Source organism: Pseudonaja textilis, chromosome 4 (assembly GCF_049901715.1).
Source record: "Pseudonaja textilis isolate UNSWEBS1 chromosome 4, rPseTex1.2, whole genome shotgun sequence".
In the NCBI taxonomy this organism is placed as follows: Eukaryota; Metazoa; Chordata; class Lepidosauria; order Squamata; family Elapidae; genus Pseudonaja; species Pseudonaja textilis.
Window position 1 is genome coordinate 64,844,683 of NC_141993.1, and position 26,456 is coordinate 64,871,138.

Sequence of the window (26,456 nt, forward strand, 5' to 3'; positions counted from 1 at the left end):
TGACAGAAAAATTTAAAAGCCTTCTGAAAAACTCAGTTAAAAAGAAAAAAGCAATAACAACATATCTTGTGAGCCAGTGTACCCACTCAAGAGTTAAATATAATTTTGCAGATTTGTTGTCATAAAACAACAATGGGTGCTGGTATAATTAAAAATAAAAGTAAAAAAAAAGTTTACTACATAAACAAGTTGAAAATGTCCAATAAAAGAAAAGAAAAACATTTTCCACGCCTGAAAATCAGAAATATAAGGCTCAACAATTCAAAGAAAAAGAAAGAAATAAGAGGATGCCTTTTTGAAATTCCCATCAGAATTGGAAGATGAATCAAATCAAGACTTTGCCAAGGGGACCAAAATGTCTACAGCTGCCTTTTTTCAGGCTAAATACCTGCAAATGAATGTACCGTCATGCTTGATTTGCTCATGAGTGTGAAAGCTATCCAAACTTTTCATAGGGCACAAAGTGAACAGATGTAGCACCATGATTTATTTATGAACATATGGATCAATTCTGATAAAATACGAAATACCCTGCCGTATCCAGTTTTCATGATTTCAAAATCTCTTTAACAAATACACAGTGAAGTTAATTAATATATGAAAACAAAAACAAGGTCTCATATATAATGAATATATATATTATTTTCAAACTAATTGGAACAATTAAACAGTATGGAAGAGAAGAACTACCACTTCTCACCCCTCTACCCTGATTTACTCAACTGCAGAGAACCACAGAAATACCCTGAGAGAAACTAGGTGACAATATTCAGAATATCATGATTGAAGCCCATGACAGGTAGAAAATATCAGGAAAAAACTGCATCTAATTCCACCTATGAGAGAAAATGCTGCTGGTTTTTCAATATTCTGTTCCTGTGGTCGATATTAGCCATTCTTGGGGTGTCTGTTTCCTACTTAAAATGGCTGATACTCAGACTTATGAAAAAGCTAGTATATATGGTTCTCTGAACTTCTAGAGAAAGGATATTTTTGTTCCTTTTATTGTTAGCATTGTACATTGTTATGAATTTGCAGGTATTTCTATAAGCAAAAGCATTTCTACATTAAGCTTTCAAAGTCTGCAAAGTGACTTTTTAAAAAACTTCTTTTCAATTAAAACACAAAAGACTCTTGATTTTCCACTCCTGAATTGTTCATAAAACAAATTCTGCCTCTTTCCAAATCTTAGGATGACACTGACACCTATGATAAACAGCAGATTTAGTTTAAGATCATAGTAAGTTCATCATAGTTGACCTTTGATAGTCAACTTTTGACCATTTCAACCAAATGTGTTACTTTAGATAAGCAAGATAAAGGCTTTCTCACAAGGCAGAGCACAAAAAATATTTTAAGCTGTCAGAATTTATATTTTATCCTGACTCAAAACCAAGAAAGGAATTAAAAAAAACTTTTTGTAGATTAATTAGGACGAAGAGTATTAACTGGAAGCAAAAGAGAATTTAGATTAAATCCAAAATAGACAATATATAACAAAGTGCAACTAAATAAAAAAAAGAACAAAAACTAATAAATTATATACCGTGATATAAGTAATATACTGTATAATTTCTTAAACTACAAAAATATCTAGCAACTCTCCATATTAAATATTGTTATTTCAAAACATGGACTTTTCACCATTGTAACATCAACATAATGTGCCCTCAAGTCAGAGTTGATACTTGGTGACCATACAGATTTTTTCCCCAGGAAAGAACAGATTTGGAGAGAATTGAAAGATTATGCAGTATGGTACCCCTTTCATTCATCCATGTAACTTAAAATGTTCAGCATCCTTTAATATATAATATGAACTATAATTCTAATTTTGGACAGTGAGTGATACATGATATTACATGCAAGAGCTTACAGGATAGAGTGGAACTCTGACTTACATAGAAAACAAAAGGCTAAGGAGAAAGATTTCAGCTTAGCTCCTTTTATTTTCCAGTGATGTTGAATCATTTTTGACACTTGGTAACTGTCTAGACAAGTCCCTGAAGTTTTCTTAGCAACATTTTTGGAAATAGTTTGCCACCGCCTTCTTCTTAGGCAAAGAGAGACAGAGACAGGGAGGGAGGGAGGGAGAGGGAGATGAAAACTGGCCAAAAATCAATCAGCTATCTTTGTGACCAAGGCAGGACTAAAAATCACTGTTTTTAGTTTAATATCTTTAAACACTATACTAAGCTGGTTCTCTAACCATATCAACCATAAATTAAAGGGATTTTGACATGGAAATTTAAAGTTGTGAATCCCCATCTTTAGGCTGGAGCCCACACATGTCTGCACGTAGAGAATAAGGCCTTATATAATTCAGATCATAGTGTAAAAGGAAACCAGTTCAAATAATATATGAAGATTATGTATCACAAGGAAGAGCCATTTGATTTCTTGCAGGTATTTTAATGCCAGAATTGCCTAATTTAAGAGGCTTAAATATTTGTAATAAACAAATAAATTGATAAAATAAATAAACTTGTTAGACCTAAGCAAAAAAACCCTTTCTATCTCCAAACACAATATGCATTATTCTTCAGTTATATCATCTGGAGAAAGAGTAGTCACAAAGGTTTTCCTTTTTAAATAATTCAAGATAAATATATTGTTTAATGCTTCTGAGTTCTATAGGCAACAATTCATACTATCGCTAAAAGAAGGACACAGAGATTGCAGGAGCATTTCATTTGGATGATTGGTGTGCCTCTCAGCGGCTGGGGCTTTTTCCAGAATGAGATTTAGCATATGAAAATGCTTAGTCCTGGCAATAGCAACCTGAATTGTTGATATTTTCAGGGATTTAAGCATGCACTGTAGTTGTTAGTGGAAAAATGTTTATATATAAATATCTGTATAACTGCGTCTGTGTACATCTGTGAAAATGAAAATACAATTGTACAATAATGGCAGGTCAGTTGTTATGTTAAAGAATGTTAAAGAAAGATTCATCCTTACGACGGGAAGGAGAATTAATTTGCTTAGAATACAAATTGTCTTCAGTTCAAGTACAGTTTGCAAAATATTATCAAGATTACAGTTTGATTTGAAACACAGAAACTGGGGAATCAATTAGTGATAAAAAGCCTATTATAAATTCTCAGTTAATATTGCAGATTAATCCTGCCTTATGATTTCCATCTGCCCATTTCAAGCTTTATGAGAGAAAAGCCAGAAATGAACAAAACATAATTCAGGACAAATTTTGCTATCTTTTCAGAGAAAATCCCTCATTTCATCTGGTGGCTCATGGTACCACGGGAGAATTGCGCCATGTGCCCCATACCTCGACCTCTGCAGCCAGTTCATCCATGCCCTGACAGCAATAGCACCAGCAACCTCGTGCAGCAGGAGCCCATGTGGCCACAGGCCCACTTCTGTTTGTTTGTGGCCGCAACAGAGTAGGAAGCCAAGCAATGTAGTGGTGTAACAGCCACAAGGCAATGCAGATGTCAGGATGTGGATGCCCTGGCTTGCGGAGCCCTTAGGTAAGCCAGTGTAGGATGCATGGGGCAGCTCGTGGCCATGGCACCGGCACGTTGCTCAGCTTCCTGCTCTATTGTGGCCATAAGCAAGCAGAAGAAGTGGACCAACGGCCATGCGATATCTTGCTGCACGGGGCTCCTGGAGCGACATCTTGCTGGATGGGGCTGAGCTGCCGTGAGGTGAGGCAAATGGTGGGGCATGCTTGGCCTGGCTATGGGGGCCCTGAGGTAAGCTGGTTTGCGGCAGTGGCAATGACACCATGCAGCCTCCTGCCCCGCCATGATCAAGCAAAAGTAATGGGCTTCTGTACATGGGAAAAAAAATAAAACACTCCTGAAAATAAGCCCCAGTGCTTATTTTGGGTCCCAAAAGAAAATAAGACCCAATCCTATTTTCAGGGAAACACGAATATACATTTATATAATATTTAATGTACATTATATAATATTTATATAAAATTTATTATTTATTTTATATTATGCTATTGCTATACTACTATATTTTAATATTTAATAATTTAATAAATAGACTTTATTACATAAAAGGTATAACAATATAAAAAGGACCAGCATAACATAAACTGTTGTATAATGTTTTCCCTTCTGGATCTGTTTTTATCCCTTAGTGCAGAAGTGAACAATCAGTCTGTTTATGACTCATGGAAACCTTGTGTGAGGCCTGCAGGTCTCTTCAAAAGCTTCTGCATATTTAAATGTTTAATACCTCACAAAGAGAAAATTATTAAATATCTGAAAAACCTGTTCTATCCACTGTACTAATTCATTATAATTATTTACACTCGAATATCAGTTAAAGCAAGCCTAAGTATCAATTTGTCTCTGTCTTACATATTGGCAAAAAAAATCAGAAAATAAAATACAAGCTGAATAGTCAAGACCTTGCTGATGAGCCAAACTCTGTCAAGGACCCTGGAGTACTCATCTCGAATGATCTAAGTACTAGAGCCCACTGTAACTACACTGCTCAAAAAAATAAAGGGAACACTTAAACAACACAGTGTAACTCCAAGTCAATCACACTTCTGTGAAATCAAACTGTCCACTTAGGTAGCAACACTGATTGACAATCAATTTCACATGCTGTTGTGCAAATGGAATAGACAAGAGGTGGAAAGCATAGGCAGTGCAAGACATCCCCAATAAAGGAGTGGTTCTGCAGGTGGTGACCACAGACCACTTCTCAGTTCCTATGCTTTCTGGATGATGGTTTGGGCACTTTTGAATGCTGGTGGTGCTTTCACTCTGATGGTAGCATGAGACAGAGTCTACAACCCACACAAGTGGCTCAGGTAGTGCAGCTCATCTAGGATGGGCACATCAATGCGAGCTGTGGCAAGAAGGTTTGCTGTGTCTGTCAGCGTAGTGTCCAGAGCATGGAGGCGCTACCAGGAGAAAGGCCAGTACATCAGGAGACGTGGAGGAGGCCATGAGGGGCAACAATCCAGCATCAGGACCACTACCTCCACTTTTGTGCAAGGAGGGACAGGAGGAGCACTGCCAGAGCCCTGCAAAATGACTTCCAGGGGATCACAAGTGTGCATGTGGCTGCTCAAACAGCCCGACGTCCACAGGTGGGGGTTGTGCTTACAGCCCAACACAGTGCAGGACATTTGGCATTTGCCAGAGAACACCAAGATTGGCAAATTTGCCACTGGCGCCCTGTGCTCTTCACAGATTAAAGCAGGTTCACACTGAGCACATGTAACAGATGTGACAGGGTCTGGAGATGCCATGGAGAACATTCTGCTGCCTGCAACATCCTCCATCATGACCGGTTTCGCAGTGGGTCAGTAATGGTGTGGGGTGGCATTTCTTTAGGGGGCTGCACAGCCCTCTATGTGCTCACCAGAGGTAGTGTGACTACCATTAGGTACTGAGATGAGATCCTCAGACCCCTTGTGAGACCATATGCTGGTGCGGTTGGCCCTGGGTTCCTCCTAATGCATGACAATGCTAGACCTCATGTGGCTGGAGTGTGTCAGAAGTTCCTGCAAGATGAAGGCATTGATGCTATGGACTGGCCCGCCTGTTCCCCAGACCTGAATCCAATTGAACACATCTGGGACATCATGTCTTGCTCCATCCACCAACGCCACGTTGCACCACAGACTGTCCAGGAGTTGGGGAATGGTTTAGTCCAGGTGTGGGAGGAGATCTCTCAGGAGACCATCCGCCACCTCATCAGGAGCATGCCCAGGCATTGTAGGGAGGTCATACAGGCACATGGAGCATGCCCAGGCATTGTAGGGAAGTCATATAGGCACACTACTGAGCCTCATTTTGACTTGTTTTAAGGACATTACATCAAAGTTGGATCAGCCTGTAGTGTTTTTTTCCACTTTAATTTGGAGTGTAACTCCAAATCCAGACCTCCATGGGTTGCTAAATTTGATTTCCATTTATAATTTTTGTGTAATTTTGTTGTCAGCACATTCAACTATGTAATGAACCAAGTATTTAATAAAAATATTTCATTCATTCAGATCTAGGATGTCTTATTTTTGTGTTCCCTTTATTTTTTTGAGCAGTGTATGTAGCCAAAAAGGCATTAAAAGTTGTTAACCTAATCCTGCATAGCTTTTTTTCTGGTAATATTACACTAATGACTAGAGCATACAAAACATTTGCTAGACCAATACTTGAATACAACTCATCGGTCTGGAACCCGCATCACATATCTGATATTAATACAGTTGAGAAAGTCCAGAAATATTTCACAAGAAGAGTTCTCCACTCCTCTACTCGTTGCAGAATACTTTATGCCACCAGACTTGAAATTCTAGACCTAGAAAACCTAGAACTACACTGCATTCGGTCCGATCTAAGTTCAGTACATAAAATTATATATTGCAATGTCCTACCTGTCAATGAATACTTCAGCTTCATCCATAACAATACAAGAGCACGCAATAGATACAAACTCAAGGTAAACTGCACCAAACTTGATTGCAGGAAATACGACTTCAGCAACAGAGTGGTCAATGTCTGGAATACTCTGTGGTTTCTCTGTGGTTTCTTCCCCAAACCCCCAAAACTTTCACCTTAAACTGTCTACTATTGACCTCACCCATTTCCTTAGAGGTCTATAGGGGGCGTGCATAAGTGCACTAACATGCCTACCGTCCCTGTCCTATTGTATTTTTTGTATCCGTTTCATGTATGTATCCATTTCATGTATTCATAACTATGTTTATACTTATACCTGTTATCTTATGATTGCTTGATAAATAAATAAAAACTAAAATAAATAAATAAATTTGTTCTGGTCCTCTCATTTTATGGACTACAAACCTTGACATGCCATTCAAAAGCTCAGTTTATCTCTAGTCTGACTAAGGCTGCATATCCTTACATTAACATATTTCCTGCTTGGCGACTACTGCGTTGTTTGTACATTTGAGAGACAGAGTGTGCCATCTCTCTTGCTGGAAACGGACATACACACTTGTTATTCACAGAAGCCCCTCCCATCCCCTTCTTTGAAATAGATAAAAGCACAGATTTCAATTCAATGCCACATTTTCATATTTTCGGGTTTTCTGCCTGTAATTATATAGATTATTTTATGTCCCTCAAAACATCCAGTCGATGATTTCCATTCTGAAGAAGAAACAGAATTAACACCAGAAGTCTCTAAAGCCTTCTCTGATATAGTTGGTATTAATAGTGAAGTCCTTTCCCCCCCTCCTTTATTCTGTTCCTTATTAAATGTTTGCTATGCTTGGAACAGCAGGATGTGAGGCCACCATGTTTTATGTTAACTTATTTCCAACTAGAGGGAAGGATGTTTTGGGAGCCGTTCTTTGTTCAGCTTGTGTTCAAAGTGGCTAAAGGCTAGAGATAATAGAAACTGAAGGCTGACATATTCAGATGGCATCAGATGAGAGGATTAGCTTAAACCATGATAGGAATATCCACTACATTCAAAAATCTATTAGATCACAATGATATTAAGCTATAATTGAGTGAATTAGTTGGATCATCTGCCTCATTCTCTACACATCATCCCTGGGAAATTATTATGCCTCCTTTTAAAAATTAAAATAAATATTAAAAAAGATTCTTTTAATAATATCAGTGCTATTAATTTGTCCATATCAATATAAATATGCTTTTACTAGGTTAAGTAAATTTATCTAGTTTTGAATATTTGTATCTTTCATAAGGCATACTTCTGGGGCTTCTTTGAAGCCATTATTTGTTTTTATATCAATAATACGATTTCATACAGAATTTGAAATAAAAAGTTTTCATTATCTTACCAGATTTATCTATATTATTTCCTCCTTTGATGAAATTATTACTATGAATATTTAATGCTAACAGAATAGTAGGATACTTATGATCAAAACCATACCATATTCTGAACAGCCAAGCGCTTTCTGCTTTGGTTGTGCTTTTATCCAAGTTATTTGCAGCCTGCAATAATATTGAAAATTAAACTGATGATTCTGATAATCATGTTCTTTTCAATTAAAAATGCCAATATTTTACCAACAAATTTAAATAAATACAGTATATAGTTTAAAAGAACACATTGAAAGGTTCACAAATCAGTTAATCTAACAGTTGTTGTTCAGTCACTAAGTCATGTTCAATTCTTTGTGACCCCATGTACCATAGCAGTCCAGGGTCTTCTGTCCTCCACTGTGTCCCAGAGTTCAGGTTCATTGCAGTGATAAAAGTATTTAACCACCTGATCCTCTGTCATGCCCTTCTCCTTTTGCCTTTAATCTTAATCTCATATCCTGATGTTGGGAACCTACTGTAACAATACTCAGATACAATTGAAAATACACCTAAATTATGAATACTACTACCCATCTCTTTTTTAAAATCTTTATGTTGTGGTGATCTTCACTAATGGAATTCAAAATTGTTTATACTGTGTTTTGGATTTTTTTTCCACCTAGGCAGTAACCAAATTAGTTTAACTTCAGCAGCATGACTGATCAAAATAGATCTAAATCACACAACTCATCTGTTCGAGCTCTCTTAAATATGCTCCTTTTCTGTTACCATTTATTTTCACTTCCTGGGTGTTTGCAAACTCCTATCTCTCAGTTACACCTGGTCTGGCCTTTGGCAATGTTAATCAAGGATATATGATCTATGCTAAGTTTCATGTTCTCTCCTATGAGTGTGAGAAGAAGATAGGGTGGGGTGTTTTTTTTGAATAAATTAACTTCTCCATTTGCTGTGTTGTAATTTTCTTCTACACATATTGATACCACAGATAATCCAACTGGGTAAGCCCCAAATTTTTCATCTTGCTGTTTCCTACTGAACCAATATGCACATCCATTATATTTTCTTTGTGCTGTAAAGTTCATTTTCTCTTGTTAATGTCATTTAAGCTTATTTAATTTATACAGACAACAATTATTACTACATTGTGGACAGTTTTCTAAATATTTTGGGAATGGTTCTGCAGTGTACAACAAATGCACAACAATTTATTTTGATTTTATAGTTTTTCTTTTGGATTAAAATGATAGCCTCCTCTGCACTTTAACCCAAACTATTAATAGATGTTTTATGTTATAATTTTTAGAGAAATTAAATCTGCTCTAATATATTTACAATGTAAACTAATTAAGGAGATGCTTTTTCTTCTGTATTCAGCATAAAGCAAGTAACATAGTTTGATTGATTTTTATGCAATTAACTATGTCCAGTTGAAATGAACAGCATTGACTTTATAGAATGGAATAAAACCTACAATGCTTGTCTTTCCTTTTACTCTGAGGAGATCTCTGAGATTAGATGAACCTTTTCATCATCTTTGCACAACAGATCATGTTTTCATCACACTTCTTTAGCTTATATTTAAAAACAGTGGTGCAAAATATATAGAAGTGACAACACCTCTTCTATAGCCCCTGGAGTTCCTGTGAAATAAATGGGGCGTCACAATTGCCACCTCATTTTGGTCTGCCATGAACCCTGAGAGGGAGGAGGAGCACTTGAGGGAAAAGTGAAAGTGAAGAAAGTGAAAGTGCCTGTTGGAGAGGGTATTTCAAGGTCATTCTGTGATGAGTAGAATGCAGCTGCAAGCCAGCCTACAATCAGCCTGCCTTTTCCAAAGCACCCTCTTTGAAATTGATTGGACAATGGGGCACCAGAGCTTAAGTGCTTAAGGAGGAAAAGTTTTCATCTGGAGTTTTGGCATGCAAATTTCAATTCTGGCTTTGCACTACAATATTCCACTTGCTTTCTAGTAAACTACTTATACCTTTCTCATTCCAATGGTGTTAAGGATCATTCTTACTTAGAGGTTCAAGCTGAAGCAGATCTAACATAGGGTATAAGTGCTGAGCCTCTTTTGTGTTTTTTAACATTGCCTTGGACCTCTGGAGGAAAGAAGTGTAGCCTCACAAATAAATGGAACCTGAATGGTTGCATTGGAGTGGATGGTTAGGGTAGACTAATAGGAATTTGCCAAGAGATATTAAAAAGTCAAAACCTGGTGCCAAGTTCCAGATTTGTAATCAAAAGTTAGAACAGGGCATAGCGTGTGGGAGAGGGAGCAAAGACTTGGAGATGAGGAAGACATAATGTATCTGCTACTAGACAGCTTGGAGCTAGTGAAGAAAGTCAGAATTAATAAATATGAAAGGTTAAAAAAATGAAAGTGAATAATTAGCAAAGGGATAAAGAACTGTAGAAAAATATCTGGGGCTGAAGGGATGGAGCAGACATTTAGCCTTGTGTCCTGGCTAGGAAGAGGAATTAAAGAAAATTTGCAAAGGGCAAAGAGATAAGGAAACAAAGAGACAAAGCGTTAAAGCAAGCAAGAATGCGTACAGTAAGCAGAAAACAAAAAAAGGGGAAAGTGCAAATCATTTCTCCTTACAGCACCTTGGTCAGTAAAGGTTTCTTTCTTTGCTGCTAATAAGAAATAGGAAGGTTACAGGTGCAAAGGAATAAGCAGGTCAGATGGCAGTATTCAGCCAGTGCAAGAGAGAGAAGCTGACAACTTCAGCAACAGGGAAATTGCTGAGTAAATTATTTGAAGGAGGATTGAGGCTTACCAGAGCCAGAAGCAGCAGCAGCTGTTTCAGGTAAGATGAAAGAGATTCCATGCAGAAGAGATTTAAAGTACCTATTTCAGCACTGAAAACCATTTTAAAAACAAAAGAACCCTACCCGCTTTTGAAATTATGTACTCCAGATTTAATTGTGTACTCCAGAAAACATTCCTGCAGTAATCGTGGTCTGCTGCAATCTTCCCCAATCATGGAATATCTAATTATATTGCACACTTGTATTGATCTCAGGCTGGGAAACAAGGTCCCTATGTTCAACGGTATGGAAAATAAATACTCTTACTATTATGAGGGCATTAAAAAATTATTCTACATTTTGCTGAAGCAAGGAGGTTCTTGATTTTTCTGGGTTTAAGGACAATAGGCAAAGAGTGGTCAAGAAGATCTCCCGTGTGTAAAGGGGAAAAGGGCACTGAATTTATGGTAAAATGAAAAGTATTTCAAAACATAGCACTGCTGAATTTGCAAATATTTGTGGTAATAAAATATGGTGCCCTGAAAAAGTTATAAAAATAACGCTTGCAACAACACATTTAATGAACTAAGACTAGCAGTTATTCTTAGAAACCCACGAATATATTAAAATCAGTGGAAGGGCTTTTATACATTTGGTATATCACAGAATCTTGCTATTAGAGACTTCATGAGAGCTCTTGAGGATATTGGGTATAATTGAATACAGAAGTTTATTTAGCTGTGGTTCACAGGTCATAGACAGTCTCTTTCCTGGGATGATTAGTTGGGAATTAGGAAGCTTCCAATGGCTTGCTCTATTGACCAAACTAACAAATAGTGATAATCTGAATGCTGACTAATATTTTGAATATCTTGAAATCTTGTTTCAGAGAAGCCTGAATTATTACTTTCCATAATTCTTTGGTTCAGATGTTATGTTAAAGAAAAACTTGAGTGTGCTGAAGGACTGGAGGGAAGAAAAACAAGTATGTGTATGTATAAGATTTATTTATTCTTGATTATATCACACTAAATTATGATGATTTTCCAATCTGGTTAGTGAAATAAATTGCACTTATTGTAAAATACATCATTTCAGCATGGTAGTCTGTCACAAATGCTAATGGACAAGTGCACCTAAGTTCTATGACTTAATATGAATTGTGTTTGAAACAGGTGAAGGAAGGATTATGAATAGCTTCTCAATTCAAAGCAGTTAATTTCTATTGAATAATAAGATCTTTTAGGTATTATTAAATTAACTTGCACTTTTCCTTAATAGTAATAGTAAATCTAGACCACGGGTGTCATGGTGGCCCACGGGCCAGATGTATCATGCACACCCCAGCTCTGCAAAGGCAAAAAACTTCATGAGACATCACGTGATATGATTGAACTTGACACCCATGACCTAGACTGTTCTTTCAGAATTATTATACAAAAGCACTTGTACAATAGAAATTTCTGAGCAGGAGTAGGCAATTCGTTGTTCTCTGAATGTTTTAGATTGAAACATAAATCCAAATTATAATGCAATGAATAATGGGATTGTGTTAAGGCAGGGGTTCCCAACCTGGGGTGCTCGCATCCCCTAGGGGTGCGAGACAATATTCCAGGGGGTGCGAGAAAAGTCCAGGTAAATAATAGGATATTGGCTATATGCTGGCATTTTTATTTATTATGCAATGGATTAACTTTGTTTTCATTTTAGAGTTAAGTATCGTTATTTAGTGGCCGTCACATACATAGCTGAAAAGATTCAATTCTACCATATATTTAACGTGTTCAGTAGTTTCTAAAGTCTAAATTTCAGGGGTGCGAGGTTCGAGTAAAATTTCTTTAGGGGTGCAGGGCAAAAAAAAGGTTGGGAACCACTGTGTTAAGGGATACAAAAATTGCCGTCCAAAAGAGAATCAGATTGCCTATCTTTATCCTGAGAAAATTTGCCTTAAGAGGTTCACTAAATCATGTCAGCCAACCAAATAGCAGTATTCCCTGAATGCCACTTTGTTGAAGGAAATAGATAATTCTAGCCATTTCATACTAACAATATTGCAGAATAATACCTAATTATTTATAATAACTTTAGTAAGTGCACTGACATGATTTAGTAACAAGATCCTTTTCACAATACTTTGAGAATTTTATTTATAATTCACATTTCTAAAATGCCTGTACTTGTTGATAACTTCAAATTATTTCTGGAATAGAAGCAAATAATCAGAAATAAAAAAGGAAGGAAGAAAAGGAATTGCAAACAGAAAAGTATAATGCTCATATTGCATAATAAAATATTCACTAAAACCCTTTAAAACCACTCAATAGGGAGGTGCATTTCTTCCTTGTCAAGAGCCTGAGATAAAATTAATTTTAAGGCACATTTAAGAGAAAGCAGGTTGAAGGCCAGTTCAAATTTCCAGGCAACGCTATTCCTGAAGATAGAAATTATGACAGAGTAAATGGGACCTCGTAAAGTCTTATCGACTTTATCCAAACTTATGGAATGAGCGAAAAAACAGGATCTCTGGTCTTGGATATTAAGCAGTTGGTTATTAAAGACTGAATCCTTTTTGTAATGATCAGGGTTTATGGATGTCTTGATTGGAACTCTACCTGTATAAGATGGCTACCTTTAGTTTACAGAGCAGTGGTTTTTACGTGTATGACGTGTGGATTCTATTTTATCAACTTTAAAGTTGTTATGTTAATGATATATAACGCATTCTATCCTCATTATTGATGCTGCTAAAGCAGTGCCAGAAGGTGGAATGAAAGCCACCAGTCTATTCAAAAATGCTATTTACTGTGTTTTATTTTCCCCACAATGATCTATGTCTAGTTTAATGAAAAGAAGGACTAGGGGGTGACATGATAGCAGTGTTCCAACATCTAAGGGGCTGTCACAAAGAAGAGGGGGCAACTTATTCTCCAAAACACCTATTCAGAATGTAATACAAGAAGTAATGGATGAAAACTAATCAAGGAGAGAACCAATCTAGAATTAAGGCCAAATTTCCCGAGACAACAATAAATCAGTAGAAAGGCTTGTCTTCAGAAGTTGTTGGTGCTCCAATACTGCAGATTTTTAAGAAGAAATTGGACAACCACCTGTCTGGAATGGTATAGACTCTCCTGCTTGGGCAGGGTGTTAGACTAGAAGTTCTCCAAGGTCCCTTCAAAATCTAGTATTCTATTCTATATTCTGATTGATGGCTGGCTGGAAAATTCTGGGAGTTGAAGTCTAAACACCATTATTTTTAAAAAGCTAGGTTATTTCTATCCTATTTTGGGAATCATAGTTCCAATATCCCATAGGTTGTCTGGCTGAAAAAAGGTACTCTATTTTTGCTGTAAGGTTTGCTATGTAAACTCTCAATAAGGTTAAAATTTATTTTACTTATTACTGGTATTTCATATTCAATATGCTTTCCAGTTTGAAAGCTTTTCTTTATTTATTTATTTTAAAAGCAAGCTATGTTTTTAAGTTAAATAAATGAAGCTAAGTTAAATAAATAAAGCTTTCTAGAGAAGTTGAAATACAGTGAAGTGGCTGCAATTAATTACTACTGAACATTATTGATGATCTCATAATACTGCATTATGAAACTATTAATAAGTGGAAATAAATGAACTACTAATCCATGACAGGTTAAGCGATAAATGTACTGAGAAATGAAAATCTGGCTAGGCACAAAAAAGTTATACTCTGATGAATGTAAAGTAATTGGATTAGGTCACCTTATTCAAGAATAGTTGCACTTTAAAAAAAACTGTGATAATGCAATATTTGGAAACATTCACAAAGTGAAAATAACCAAGACCATTTTGGAAATTTTAAAGCATGAGTATTAAAATATAATCTGACAACTACTATTGGATTTCAGATTTTTTCATTCCTAATTATGACAATATTTGAATTTAACAAATTGGAACTATCACAAATATTCCCTTATGCTTTAAATGTATGAGCATAATTGTTATTTCCAGAATAGTAGCCATAAAAGACACAAAGATTTCCTATAGTACTACTAGAGGAATAGCAATTGCTTCTTATTTTATCTTATTCCCTTTATTTGCACTCAGACAATATTATCTCATAACAGAGAACATGAAACCTGTTTTCCCTATTCAGCCTTTTCTTTGAGGCCAACTCAACTGTTGGGAATAGAATGAAGCAGCTGCATCAGGTTCTTGGGAGTAAAGATCCCCAGTGTAGAGTTGGCAGGGAAGAAATGTGTATGTTACAAATAAATATATATTCCTAACTTCAATGACATCAAATAATAGTATACAAAAAGTGTGTTGGGATATCATAATGCAGGTTTTGCCTTTTGTATTGGGATCATGATGCTGCCTGAAAGTGAATAAGCGGTGTCTAATGAAGTTGTAACACATGTTTTGTTACTTGTCCCAAACCCAGATGCCTATGATATCCCTAAATCTATATCATTTGTGGGTTTGAATTTTTGATCTAAAAATGTACTGTGGCATCAGCTTTCATGGGCTTATTTCATTGATGCATATCATAAAAGAAAGAATGGAGGTAGGGAAGGAGAGTTTATAAAGTGGACTCTAAAAAATGTATGTCTAGATGTTGTTGGTTCGGTATTAACTACCAATCATGATGGAACTATGGATACTCTGAATGCTTATTATAGTCTGGTTTTTAATTGCAATATTTACTACTGTCTTCAATCTGGTATTTCCCAATATTTTGGGACTATAGTTTCCAGAGTTTTTAACCAGATTGGGGAAGGCTGCTAAAACCAGTCTTCAAGAAACAAGACTGGAAATAAGACATATTCAGAAGATTTACAAAGATTTACAAATGTGTAAGAAATGTAAGAAATTCCTCAAAATTTAGAATATGAATAATAAACATGTCTTTGATTACAAAGCACATATTTTTCCAAAATGCTTTTAGAAATTGAAATAAGGAACAGCTAATGATTTATTTTATTAAAATATCAAAACTGAAATTATTCAGCATATGTCCATCAACAATAAAATAATTTATTTTACAATCTGGGTGACTATTGAATGCACAAAAGATATATGATTTCCTGATTTGAAGATCAGAATTGGAGATTTTCCTGAGCATCTTAGAAAATACATTGTAAACACATTTAAAGCATTCAGTTCTATACATATAATATAAATTCCTTTTCAAATATTTATATTTAAATTTTAACTTGCCTGAGTCGCAGTTTCTATCCTTTGATCCTCATCTGGATCAATTCCAACTCTATGAGGAAAAGAAAGGAATCAAAACTTAAATACAAGACTGGCAGAATATTAAACATTATTTAATACATAAATAAAATAAGCAAAAGGAAAAAATAAGTAAAATGTATGATATATTTTACTGGTCTATTCAGATAGATATTTTGTCATTGGTTTCTACATTAATATACTACTAGCAGTAGGGAAGTGCTTTTTGCAATGATAGCTGGAAAGCAAGTTGTTCTATAACTTACTGACCATTCTCAGTTGCAGTTTTTTTCCTATTGAAATATAATTCCAATTTTATCACAATATGTTACAGTAAAAATGAGTGACTGGTTAAAGATATCTTGTTAAGTCAAGTGACACAAGAAAGGATGCCTTCTTTTAATTGCTTTTCTTGACAGTGAAAACTTCAAAGATTAACTTTGAACTAATTAGAATCCTCTCTTATTAATCTTGACATTTTTTGTATGGGTACCTACCTATTTGTGATGGCCAAGCCTTTCTCTCTATTTTATAAACTCCTGTCAAAGATAAATCTCAAGGCAACCTTGGATTAATCCTTATGTGCAATTTTTTTTATCCCCCAAGGATGAACTTTACATTGAAACTGTATTGAAAGACTCCCTAGATAAGTTATTTTTAACTAACCTTTGATATGGTAATCTCAGAATCAGTCTTTCCAGCCTCAATAACCTCACGTGTCTGAGAATTCATTGTTCTTACATCAGCTTCCGCTGATTCAAAAAGTTCACTACTCAGATTTCCATGAAAGCAAAGCCCAATTTATGTATCATTTACTCTATGCCCTGTGAATAAAGGAAACTAACCAATAAGGAGAAAAATATTTAGCTATTGTATATGGGACCTGTCTCCTAAGCTATATGACAGGGTTAACAAGGTTACAGTATTTATACCTTTAGAGACAAGCATAACACAATGCATCTATTTCATTGGCTATGTGCAAGTAATTATCTTGTATGGAGATGCATTAAAAAGGTTAAAGTTTTCCTTGTCCAGTTGTGTCCAAGTTTTGACATTTTATGAAGTTATAAGATAAGATACAAAATACAAATGTAAATAGGAAAATAGTGGGGGGGAAAGGTGGGGAAGAGAAGTGAGGAAGAATTGTGAAAAAGAAAAAGAAGCATTGACTTCTGACTCCCTCTGTTGCAGTAAAATAAGCCACAACTTTTTGTTTTTTTAATAGTAATATAAACTAGCCATTTCTGTAAGTCCAAGTGTGTCTGACTCTAGGGGGAAATGCTCATCTCTGTTTTTTAGCTGAAGGAGCCAGCATTGTCTGAGACTTCTGTGGTTATGTGGCTAGCATGACTATATGCTGAGATGCATGGAACACTGTTACCTTCCTGCTGAAGTGGTACCTATTTATTTACTCACATTTGCATGCATTTGAATTGCTAGTTTTGCAGTACAAGTATTCCCTAAATAGTCATTAAGAATCTGACTCATCATTATGAAAGTATGCTAAATTGTCATGACAGTCATACTGAAGTTATGACACTCTTGGTAAAATGAGGACCGAGAGTGCCTGTAAGCCACTTAAAGAGTACTGTAAAGCACTATGAAGTGGTATATAAATCTAAGTGCTATTGCTACATGACTTAATGTCTTGGAGGTAATGGTGGAGTCTTTCATTTGGTACACTTTATTCCTATTGTATGTTATTTTTTGTTGTCAGGTACACTTTCAGATTTTTATTTCTCAAGGTAACCATGAATTCTGGGTAATATTTAATTTTAGAGATTCATCTTCAAATCTGTCTTCACATATAGAACCCCTCTGGGCCAGTCATCCTTTCTCACAATAAAGATTACTCAATTATCCAGTTATTATTGTCTTTGATTGCTTATATTTATAGTTTTTTTTCTAGTTGATAGCTAATATCGCATTGTTGTTCTACATTGTTACCATGATTTTGATTTATTTTCTCTGATGACAAATACATAGTTTATTCTGGTTATGTTTGAATGATGAAACAAGGATGTGGTATGGGATCTTCTTTCATAGTATGATTTAAGAATTCTCAGAGGGAACTGACTTTGATAATGATGTCAGGGCTGGAGAACAAAAGGAAATCATTACTAAAATTTTGCAGTTGTGTATTGATTTTTTGACCAAAAAATTTAAAAGTTTGCAAATTTTTAAAAACACATAAGTGTCTAAAAGTGTGAAAACTATTGGCATAGTAAAACAAATTTCTCCTTTATATCTAACTGCTAAATATGTCTCAAGATTTATGAGATAGAATATTTTTTTAAAACAAGTTTTATTCAATTTTTCACATAAAAACAAAAAGCTCTTTTTTAGTGGACAACATATTTCCGGATCATCACTTTCACATACAAATATGACAATAGTTATACATTCATATATGCATACTTTATTCTATTATTACCTTTTCTATTCCAAACTTTCAGAAAAGAGAAAAACAAGCAAATTAACCCTAATCTCTTACATTAATCTCAATCCAAACATCCTTTCATTTCAATTATTTCAAATATAATCCTTTAATATTTATTTTAAGAATAAAAATAACAATATATGTTTGCCTAATAAAAAAGTTACCAATGTCTCTCCTTCCTTTTAATAGTCTGTATTAGCTTATTAATTTAAATAGTTCTTTAATCTGTCATATTTTCTTTTCATCATACATTCTTTCTAGAAATTCTAGATTAATACAAGTTTTAACACAAGAGAAAAAGAAACAAGCATAGATTTCTCCCCTTTTACTGCTTTGAGTGTGACACCTCAGTGGTTAAAATATACCTTTATACCCTCATCTTAATTCCCAATAAACCTTTATTTTTAAGTAGTTACAATAATAACCATTACATCTTTTCATTTGGATTCCGCAATATATTTCTCCCCCTTAATTTTATTTCTAATTTCCAAAAAGTAAAAGGGAAAAATTGACTATTTAATTCCTGGTCACTGATATTGACCTCATTTTTAAACATCTTCATATTCATTTCAATTATTACAATTTCTTCAGTAGACCTTAACTTTTGTTTTAAAGATAAAAATAAAAATGTATATTCATCTAATAAGAGTTATCAGTATCTATTCCTCCTTTAATAATCTATATTACCCTATTTTCTAAGTATTTTTAATTGCAAATATATTCTTGTTACTCCTTGTCACCCTGCAGAATCCCCAGCCATTATCTCTATAAAAACAATTTCTTTTCATCATTTTACTATTTCCATGTTTCTTTATTTCCTGCACCTGTTTCTTACTGCCTGTCCTCCCCCTCTTTTTCCCATATCTTTTCTCATTCCAGTTTATATCCCCCTCTTTCTTGATATCTTCCTTTCCCCTTTTCTGCTGCACCTTTCTACCTCTCCTGATTTCACAGGTATTCTCCTTATTGATTACCTTCTTAAATCTCAATTTTTTAGCCTTCCTTCTTTCCCCTCATCTTTGTAGTGTTCTTTGTGTTAATTGACTATTTAAGATGGCTTCTCCTTGAGTTGACTCCTCCTCCTCTGAAGTTCTTTCTTTTTGTTCTTCAATTGCCATTTCCATTTCTTCTAACACAGAGCAAAGTGATTTGCCTCTTTCCTGTAGTAATTCTTTCATATTTTTAAGTTCCATTTTTAATTCCCGAAGAGATATCATCATTACACACTTATATTTTATAATCATTGAAGTCCACAAAAAACACTTTTACTTTCCTTCTTTCTTCAAGTTTTCTAAAATTCTCAATTGTTCCAACCAGGGTCTATACCAAAAACATCAATCAATCCTGCAGTCAGTCTTTCCTTGCTTTTTTCTTTATTCTGGTTCAGTTTTCACTTTCTAAGATTTTTACTTTGTTTCAATATTTCTTTAACATTGTATCGACACAAGTTCATAAAGAAACAGGATGATTTCCCTTTTGTTTGAATTTAAGTTTTTGTCCAGAATATGGCACTCTCTACTATACAAAGTCTTCACCTTCCCCCCCTATTTTATTATTTAGGGTTTTTCGAACCTCAACATTCCAGAGCAATCCAGTCTCCAATTTGTAAATTTTATTATTATTATTATTATTATTATTATTATTATTATTATTATTATTATTATTATTATTATTGACAATCTTAAGTCCAGCTTTATTTTATGCCTGTTTATTGCCAAAATATTGTAATCCAATTTAATTAAGTCTTTAGTTCCGGCTTCTTCCTTTCCTGGTTCGAAGCCCTGTTTAGCTGTCAAAATTATTTTCTTGTTTTTTTCCTGTCCATTTGTATTTTTGCGGCTCACTTTTCTTTTCTTAAAAGTTCAATGTTACCCTTTTTGTTTGGTTGTTTCACCCAATTGTCCCAGCTCAGATGTTATCCATATCTTTCTTCATTCCTGCACAAATCTTAGCCCAGCTGAGTCGTCCTCTTCGGGGTGGCCATTTTGGACCACTGCTTCAGTTGTCTTCGGGGGGAAAAAGACCAAGCCCAGAAGGGGAGATACGGCTCCCTTCAACCTGGCTGGTGGCTTCCCCTTACTCCACCACCCCTCCAAGGCAGCTTCAACCCCTAATCGCAATGTTCGGGGCTCTCCAAGGAAAGAGCATGGACCATAGCCATGGACAATCATGATCTATGTCTGTCAGCAAAGAGGGCTCAACCCAGAAGTCCATGATAGAATTTTTTAAAGCATTTCTTAACACACATCATACTTTTCATAATTTAGTATAAATCAACATAAAAGGTATAATTTCTTCCAAATGTTTTAGAAGTAATTAATTCAAGTTTATAATTATGAGACATTCCCAGTAATACATTTGAATTAAACGTTATGGATTGACAGAAGATTGTGAGAAGTGATAAATGGAGAGTATGTCACACTCAGTGATCGGCAGGCTGAAAACTGTCAATTTTTTGCCTGAAAATTATTGTTGTGCATTAAAATATGTTAAAATTAATCCTTGAATTATGCAGTGGCAAGAGAATAATATTTTTTATCGATTAACATAAAAAGTAATCAATGATAATATGTTCATTTGAAGGTTGATTGCTGAATATGATAAGACTTTTATGTGATGAAAGCAAAGCATGTATAAAACTAAGTGGTATGCTTAGCAAATGGTTCAGCACAAACCAGGGAGTAACAATATGCAATTTCTCTCTCTGGTTATTTGTAATAAGAATAATAATATAAGAATGCTTGGGGATGTAAATATAATAGGTGGATACAAATTATGCTGTTATTGGCCTAGAAACAAATTATTTGATGCCAATATTAGATAGACTAAGATGCAATGAGGAATATGAATCCTAAAATATATGCACCAAAGACCAAATGTTTGATAGCAAAATGGGGAAAACAAGTTACACAAATGGAGAAGCAAATATATAAATTTGTGTATCTGTAAATTATTTATTAAGGAAATGGAAAATGAATGGAAAAATTTTAGAATGTGGAAATGCTAATATAAAAGTAACAATTTATTATGTGATTTCTTGGGAGAAATATGACATAAAATTAAGTTGGATTCATTATGCAAATGATATAAATTGAAACAAACGATCTGTTTTATGTCTTTTGCATAACCACTTCATTTCAAAGACACAAACATGTATGAGTATTCTCCAGTTAAACATTTAAGCCTTCCAAGGTTGGTAAAATGAAGACCCAGATTGTTGAAGACAATATGCTGACTCTGTAAATTGCTTAGACAGAGCTATAAAGTACTGTGAAGCAGTATATAAGTCTAAGTGCTATTACTATTGATATTTTCCAGTATGTCTTTTGTGGCCTGCCCCTGGCATAATTTCCCATACTTGAATTAAATCACAAGGGGAAGATTTAATATGATCACTTGTCTCATTGGCATTCTCAGACTGAGAAAAGCCAGGGATGTTTCAGATAGATGGAAAGATATTCACCGAAAAAAATGCCCAAACTCGCAAAGAGTAATATTCTTTGACAACAAACAATAAGCTAAGAATAGTAATGTACATTTGAAAGACATTCTCATCTACTCTGAGAATAAAGTCGAAAAACAGAGCATCCTTTTTTCTTTAGAATAAACGTTTTGAGAACCTGCAGGATGGATTTTGGGCACAGCAGTTATTAGAGATAAGGCAATCACTTAACATTAAAAATAATAAAATCATCCCTATTCGATTGATTTTATAATGTATAAATAATTGATGGGCTGGAAATATCATGGGATTTGAAATCTAAATGATATTTCTAGAGGGCATTAAGTTCAGGACTAAGTGTACCTGCATTAAATGTTGGAGATCTTTTGATTGTTGACAGATGGGCGGGTTGTTAGAAGATGTTTTACCTTTAGTGCTTAGAGGAAACGTCTTTGGGGTAGCAATTATATATAAATCAATAAGTAATTGAATTCTATTTTTAAATTTTTTATAGAAGAAGGAACCTATCATGATTAGTAGAAAGACAAAATCAAAATGGGTAAGAGTTTTTTTTTTTAAATAGAAGCTGTGAATAAAATGAGAAAAACAATCAGTTGTATTTCACAACTGTCACACTGAGAGGTAATTCTCTCTTCAGCAGGTAAATTTCTTTCTCTCCCTCTGTTCATTTGCCTTTGGCTGTGTGTGTGTTTTTTTTAAATGTCTAGTCTTCCACTGTTTTGCAGAAAGCAGCAGTGGCATCCACAGAAAACAATGCCAAAATGACATGCCTTGATGTTGTCATGCAAATTCCACTGAAGGGGCTTGTATCCTGGTGTCTTCTGCAAGTATGAGAAGAGCTGAAGAAGCAAAACATCTTCAAAGAAAAACCAGAAAGTCCAGTTGCCCTTGAAAAAGCACCTTTGGGCAAACATGACCTGGATGACTGAGACTCTCCATAGATATGTAACTAATGACATTTGTGTGATGGTGTTGTGCACATTCCATCATTTGCCCTCTTAACTCTCTCTCTCTCTCTCTCTCTGGACACTCATGAAAAGCAGTAGCATAATTTTCTTGAAAATATACAGGTGAAACTTGAAAAATTAGAATAACGTGCAAAAGTTCATTTATTTCAGTAATGCAACTTAAAAGGTGAAACAAATATATGAGATAGACTCATTACATGCAAAGCAAGATAGTTCAAGCTGTGATTTGTCATAATTGTGATAATGATGGCTTACAGCTCATGAAAACCCCAAATCCACAATCTCAGAAAATTAGAATATTACATGCAATCAATAAAACAAGGATTGTACATAGAACAATATTGGACCTCTGAAAAGTATAAGCATGCATATGTACTCAGTATTTGGTTTGGGCCCCTTTTGCAGCAATCACTGCCTCAATTCGGTGTGGCATGGAAGCTATCAGCCTGTGGCACTGCTGGGGTGTTATGGAAGACCAGGATGCTTCAGTAGTGGCCTTCAGCTCTTCTGCATTGTTTGGTCTCATGTCTCTCATCTTTCTCTTGGCAATGCCCCATAGATTGTCTATGGGGTTCAGGTCAGGCAAGTTTGCTGGCCAATCAAGCACAGTAATCCCACGGTCACTGAACCAGGTTTTGGTGCTTTTGGCAGTGTGGGCAGGTGCTAAGTCCTGCTGGAAAATGAAGTCAACATCCCTATAAAGCTCATCTGCGGAAAGAAGCATGAAGTGCTCCAAAATCTCCTGGTAGACGGCTGTGTTGACTTGGACTTAATGAAGCACAGTGGACCAACACTAGCAGATGACATGGCTCCCCAAATCAACACAGACTGTGGAAACTTCACACTGGATTTCAAGCATCTTGCAGTGTGTGCCTCTCCATTCTTCCTCCAGACTCTGGGTCCTTGGTTTCCAAATGAGATGCAAAAGTTGCTGTCATCAGAAAAGAGGACTTTGGATCACTGAGCAACAGACCAGTTCTGTTTTTGTTTAGCTCAGGTAAGACACTTCTGATGTTGTTTGTTTGTTCAGGAACGGCTTGAGAAGAGGAATATGACATTTGAAGCCCATGTCCAGGATCTGTCTGTGTGTGGTGGCTCTAAGTCCACTCCTTGTGAAAGTCCCCAACACTTTTGAATGGCCTTTTCCTGACAATCCTCTCCAGGCTGCAGTCAACCCTGCTACTTGTGCACCTTTTTCTTCCACACTTTTCCCTTCCACATAACTTTCTATCAATGTGCTTTGATACAGCACTTTGGGAACATCCAACTTCTTTTGCAATTACCTTTTGAGGCTTTCCCTCTTTATGGAGGGTGCCAATCATGGTTTTCTGCACAACTGTCAGACCAGCAGTCTTTTCCATGATTGTGATTCCTACTGAACCATACTGAGAGACCATTTAAAGGCTCAGGAATCCTTTGCAGGTGTTATGGCTTAATTAGCTGATTAGAGTGGGATACTTTGAGCCTAGAATATTGAACCTTTTCACAATATTCTAATTTTCTGAGATTGCGGATTTCGGATTTTCATGAGCTGTAAGCCATAAGCATCTCAATTATGACACATCACAGCTTGAACTATCTTGCTTTGCATGTAATGAGTCTATCTCATATATTAGTTTTACCTTTTAAGTTGCATTACTGAAATAAATGAACTTTTGCATGATATTCTAATTTTTCGAGTTTCACCTGTATGTTTTAGAGACAAACCAGGCCAAGAAAAGTGCATGACTGCAGTCACCAAAACTTCAGCTTGATTTAAGGGAGCATTAAATTGTATTCAGTATTCTACATTGGCATTTTCTGCTTTTTTTCTTGTTAATATTTTTAACAATATCTAATTTAAAAGAGAAAGAAGCAATCTTCTACCAATTAGCTTGCATCAAAGCACATCAACTGGATATCTCAGACTCTAAACACCTTTCCTCTTATCCACAGCTCTGACTGTTTATCATTAATTTGCCAAAACTCGGAAGTAAACTCAAATAAAAAATAAAATAGTTCAGAAGTCATATCAGTGTCTCATATGCTAAGAGTCCTAATTAGCGACCTTAAATGGCTAAGAGAATATGATAATATAGTCCAGGGTATATACAGCATATTTCAAACTTTTGTTTACAAATTCAAAGCAGGAAAACAATGAGTACTTTTCTATATATGAAAGGTAGGAATATGCTATACTTGCAATATCAATAACCTACCAAAATAAAATAAAAAATCTAGAGAAGCTTCTTGTGGACTCAGATGCAAATTGGAAATAACCAGATCAGAAGTTCTCAGGCAGTGAATAATACCTGCACAGTTAGAAATGGCAAGATCCTTCTCCGTCCCTCCTCTGAGTTCAAAATTGTGCTAGCAGAAAAATTATCCAGAACGAAATTAGAAACATTTAAAACTAAGCATTTGAACTCTGATCCTCACACAAAAAATAATAAATAAGTATAATTCAATAAAATGATAGAAAATTAAATTTTAGGAAACTTGTAGAACTGCTTAGGAGTTGAGTTTCAATTACTATCAAAGGCTAGACAGGAATAGTAAAACTTCATCACAAATCCAAAATGAAACTTCTTCATTTAAAGCGGAAGGGATCCCAAAGGCTTCCAAACAATGACAAGTATGCTAATAGTTTCTGAATTCTGAATCACCCTTAATATAATCTAAGAAACATATCCTGATATTAAAGCACAAATTATGTTTCTAGCTAAATATCTCTATATATTACTCAGTGGAATGCCTGTCTGAGTTGATAGTAGAAACATCATTCTTTGTTACACAATGACAAAGTAACAAATAAAGACTGCCTATTTTTATTTCCTTCAAGATCAGTATTTTTTTTAAAAAAATTAAATTTTATTTCCAAAGGTAAAATAAAACTTCAACAGAAGAAAGGAAAACAAAACAAAACTAAAAAAAATAAAAAATCCATACACATAAATTGCTTATCCTCTATCTACTATATAAAAAAATTAACAACAAAACTGAACTTCAAAGCCTCTGTTAACAATCTATTATTGTATTTCACATGCAGAAAGTCCATAAATCTGGGAAGTGTTCTGTTAAAGAACCAGTTTTGACTGCAAAATCAGCTATGTGCTGCCAGGAGAACCCCCCGCCCCCACTCAATGCACCATTTTTTGGAGGACTCTGCTTTTAGACTAGTTTTTTAATAGAAGAAAAAGATGCCTGAAATGATTGATTGACTGCAGATGTGCAATGCAATCCTGTAAGTATATATAGGAAACCTCCCAGATAAAGTTATGGTAGTTGCAAGTCCAGAAAGCTCATAAAGCACCAGATGATAGGCTATAAGTCTGCATAGGATGCATATATATCAGTGTATTTACTGTACATACTAAAATACATGTGTGTATGGTTAGGTAAGCATGTATATTTACATAAACAGTCTCTCTCATATACACATGCAAAGTTTGTCTTTACAAATAGATTAAATAAACCTCATTCCATCAAAAAATCATTGGATAGAGTGAAAGGAAGAGAATCATGCTGGGAATAAATTCACTGGAGATAGAAGTGAAAATTGTATTCCTTCCCAGTGATCCTGCCTATCCCAGAATGTTATCTTCATTTTTTAAAATTAAAAAATCATGCTGTTTTTAGATCTTTGTCCAGTTTTAAGCAAAATACACAGTCAACTTATTAGACACAGTACAACACAGAAGTAAACATACAAACAATCTTAAAAACAGAATTGTTTGTTTAAAAGATTCATATTTTGATTCAACAGATTTACTCTAGGGTTGAAAACATACTAACCAAATCTTTTCCCCCTTCAATATCATTTAATAAGTGGTGTTTTTTAATCTTTTCATCACTATGGGCACTTTAGCCAATATTTTAGCA

At 35.0% G+C, this 26,456-nt stretch overlaps 1 protein-coding gene and 1 long non-coding RNA gene across 3 annotated transcripts in view; one reads left to right on the forward strand and one right to left on the reverse strand.

Annotated features, from left to right (window-relative positions):
• Window positions 1-26,456, reverse strand: part of SLC9A9 (solute carrier family 9 member A9) — a 240,860-nt gene that overhangs the window by 54,789 nt on the left and 159,615 nt on the right. For both annotated transcript variants that reach the window (XM_087933285.1, XM_087933284.1), the window contains exons 13-14: window positions 15,710-15,758; window positions 7,849-7,928 (exon numbers count right to left, since the gene is read on the reverse strand). In XM_087933285.1, the coding sequence (XP_087789411.1) occupies window positions 7,849-7,928; window positions 15,710-15,758 (129 nt within the window). The remainder of the gene's footprint in view (window positions 1-7,848; window positions 7,929-15,709; window positions 15,759-26,456) is intronic.
• Window positions 11,405-25,871, forward strand: LOC148125869 (uncharacterized). The gene is made up of 3 exons (XR_015743585.1): window positions 11,405-11,505; window positions 22,353-22,572; window positions 25,624-25,871. It is a non-coding gene; the product is annotated as an uncharacterized LOC148125869 (long non-coding RNA).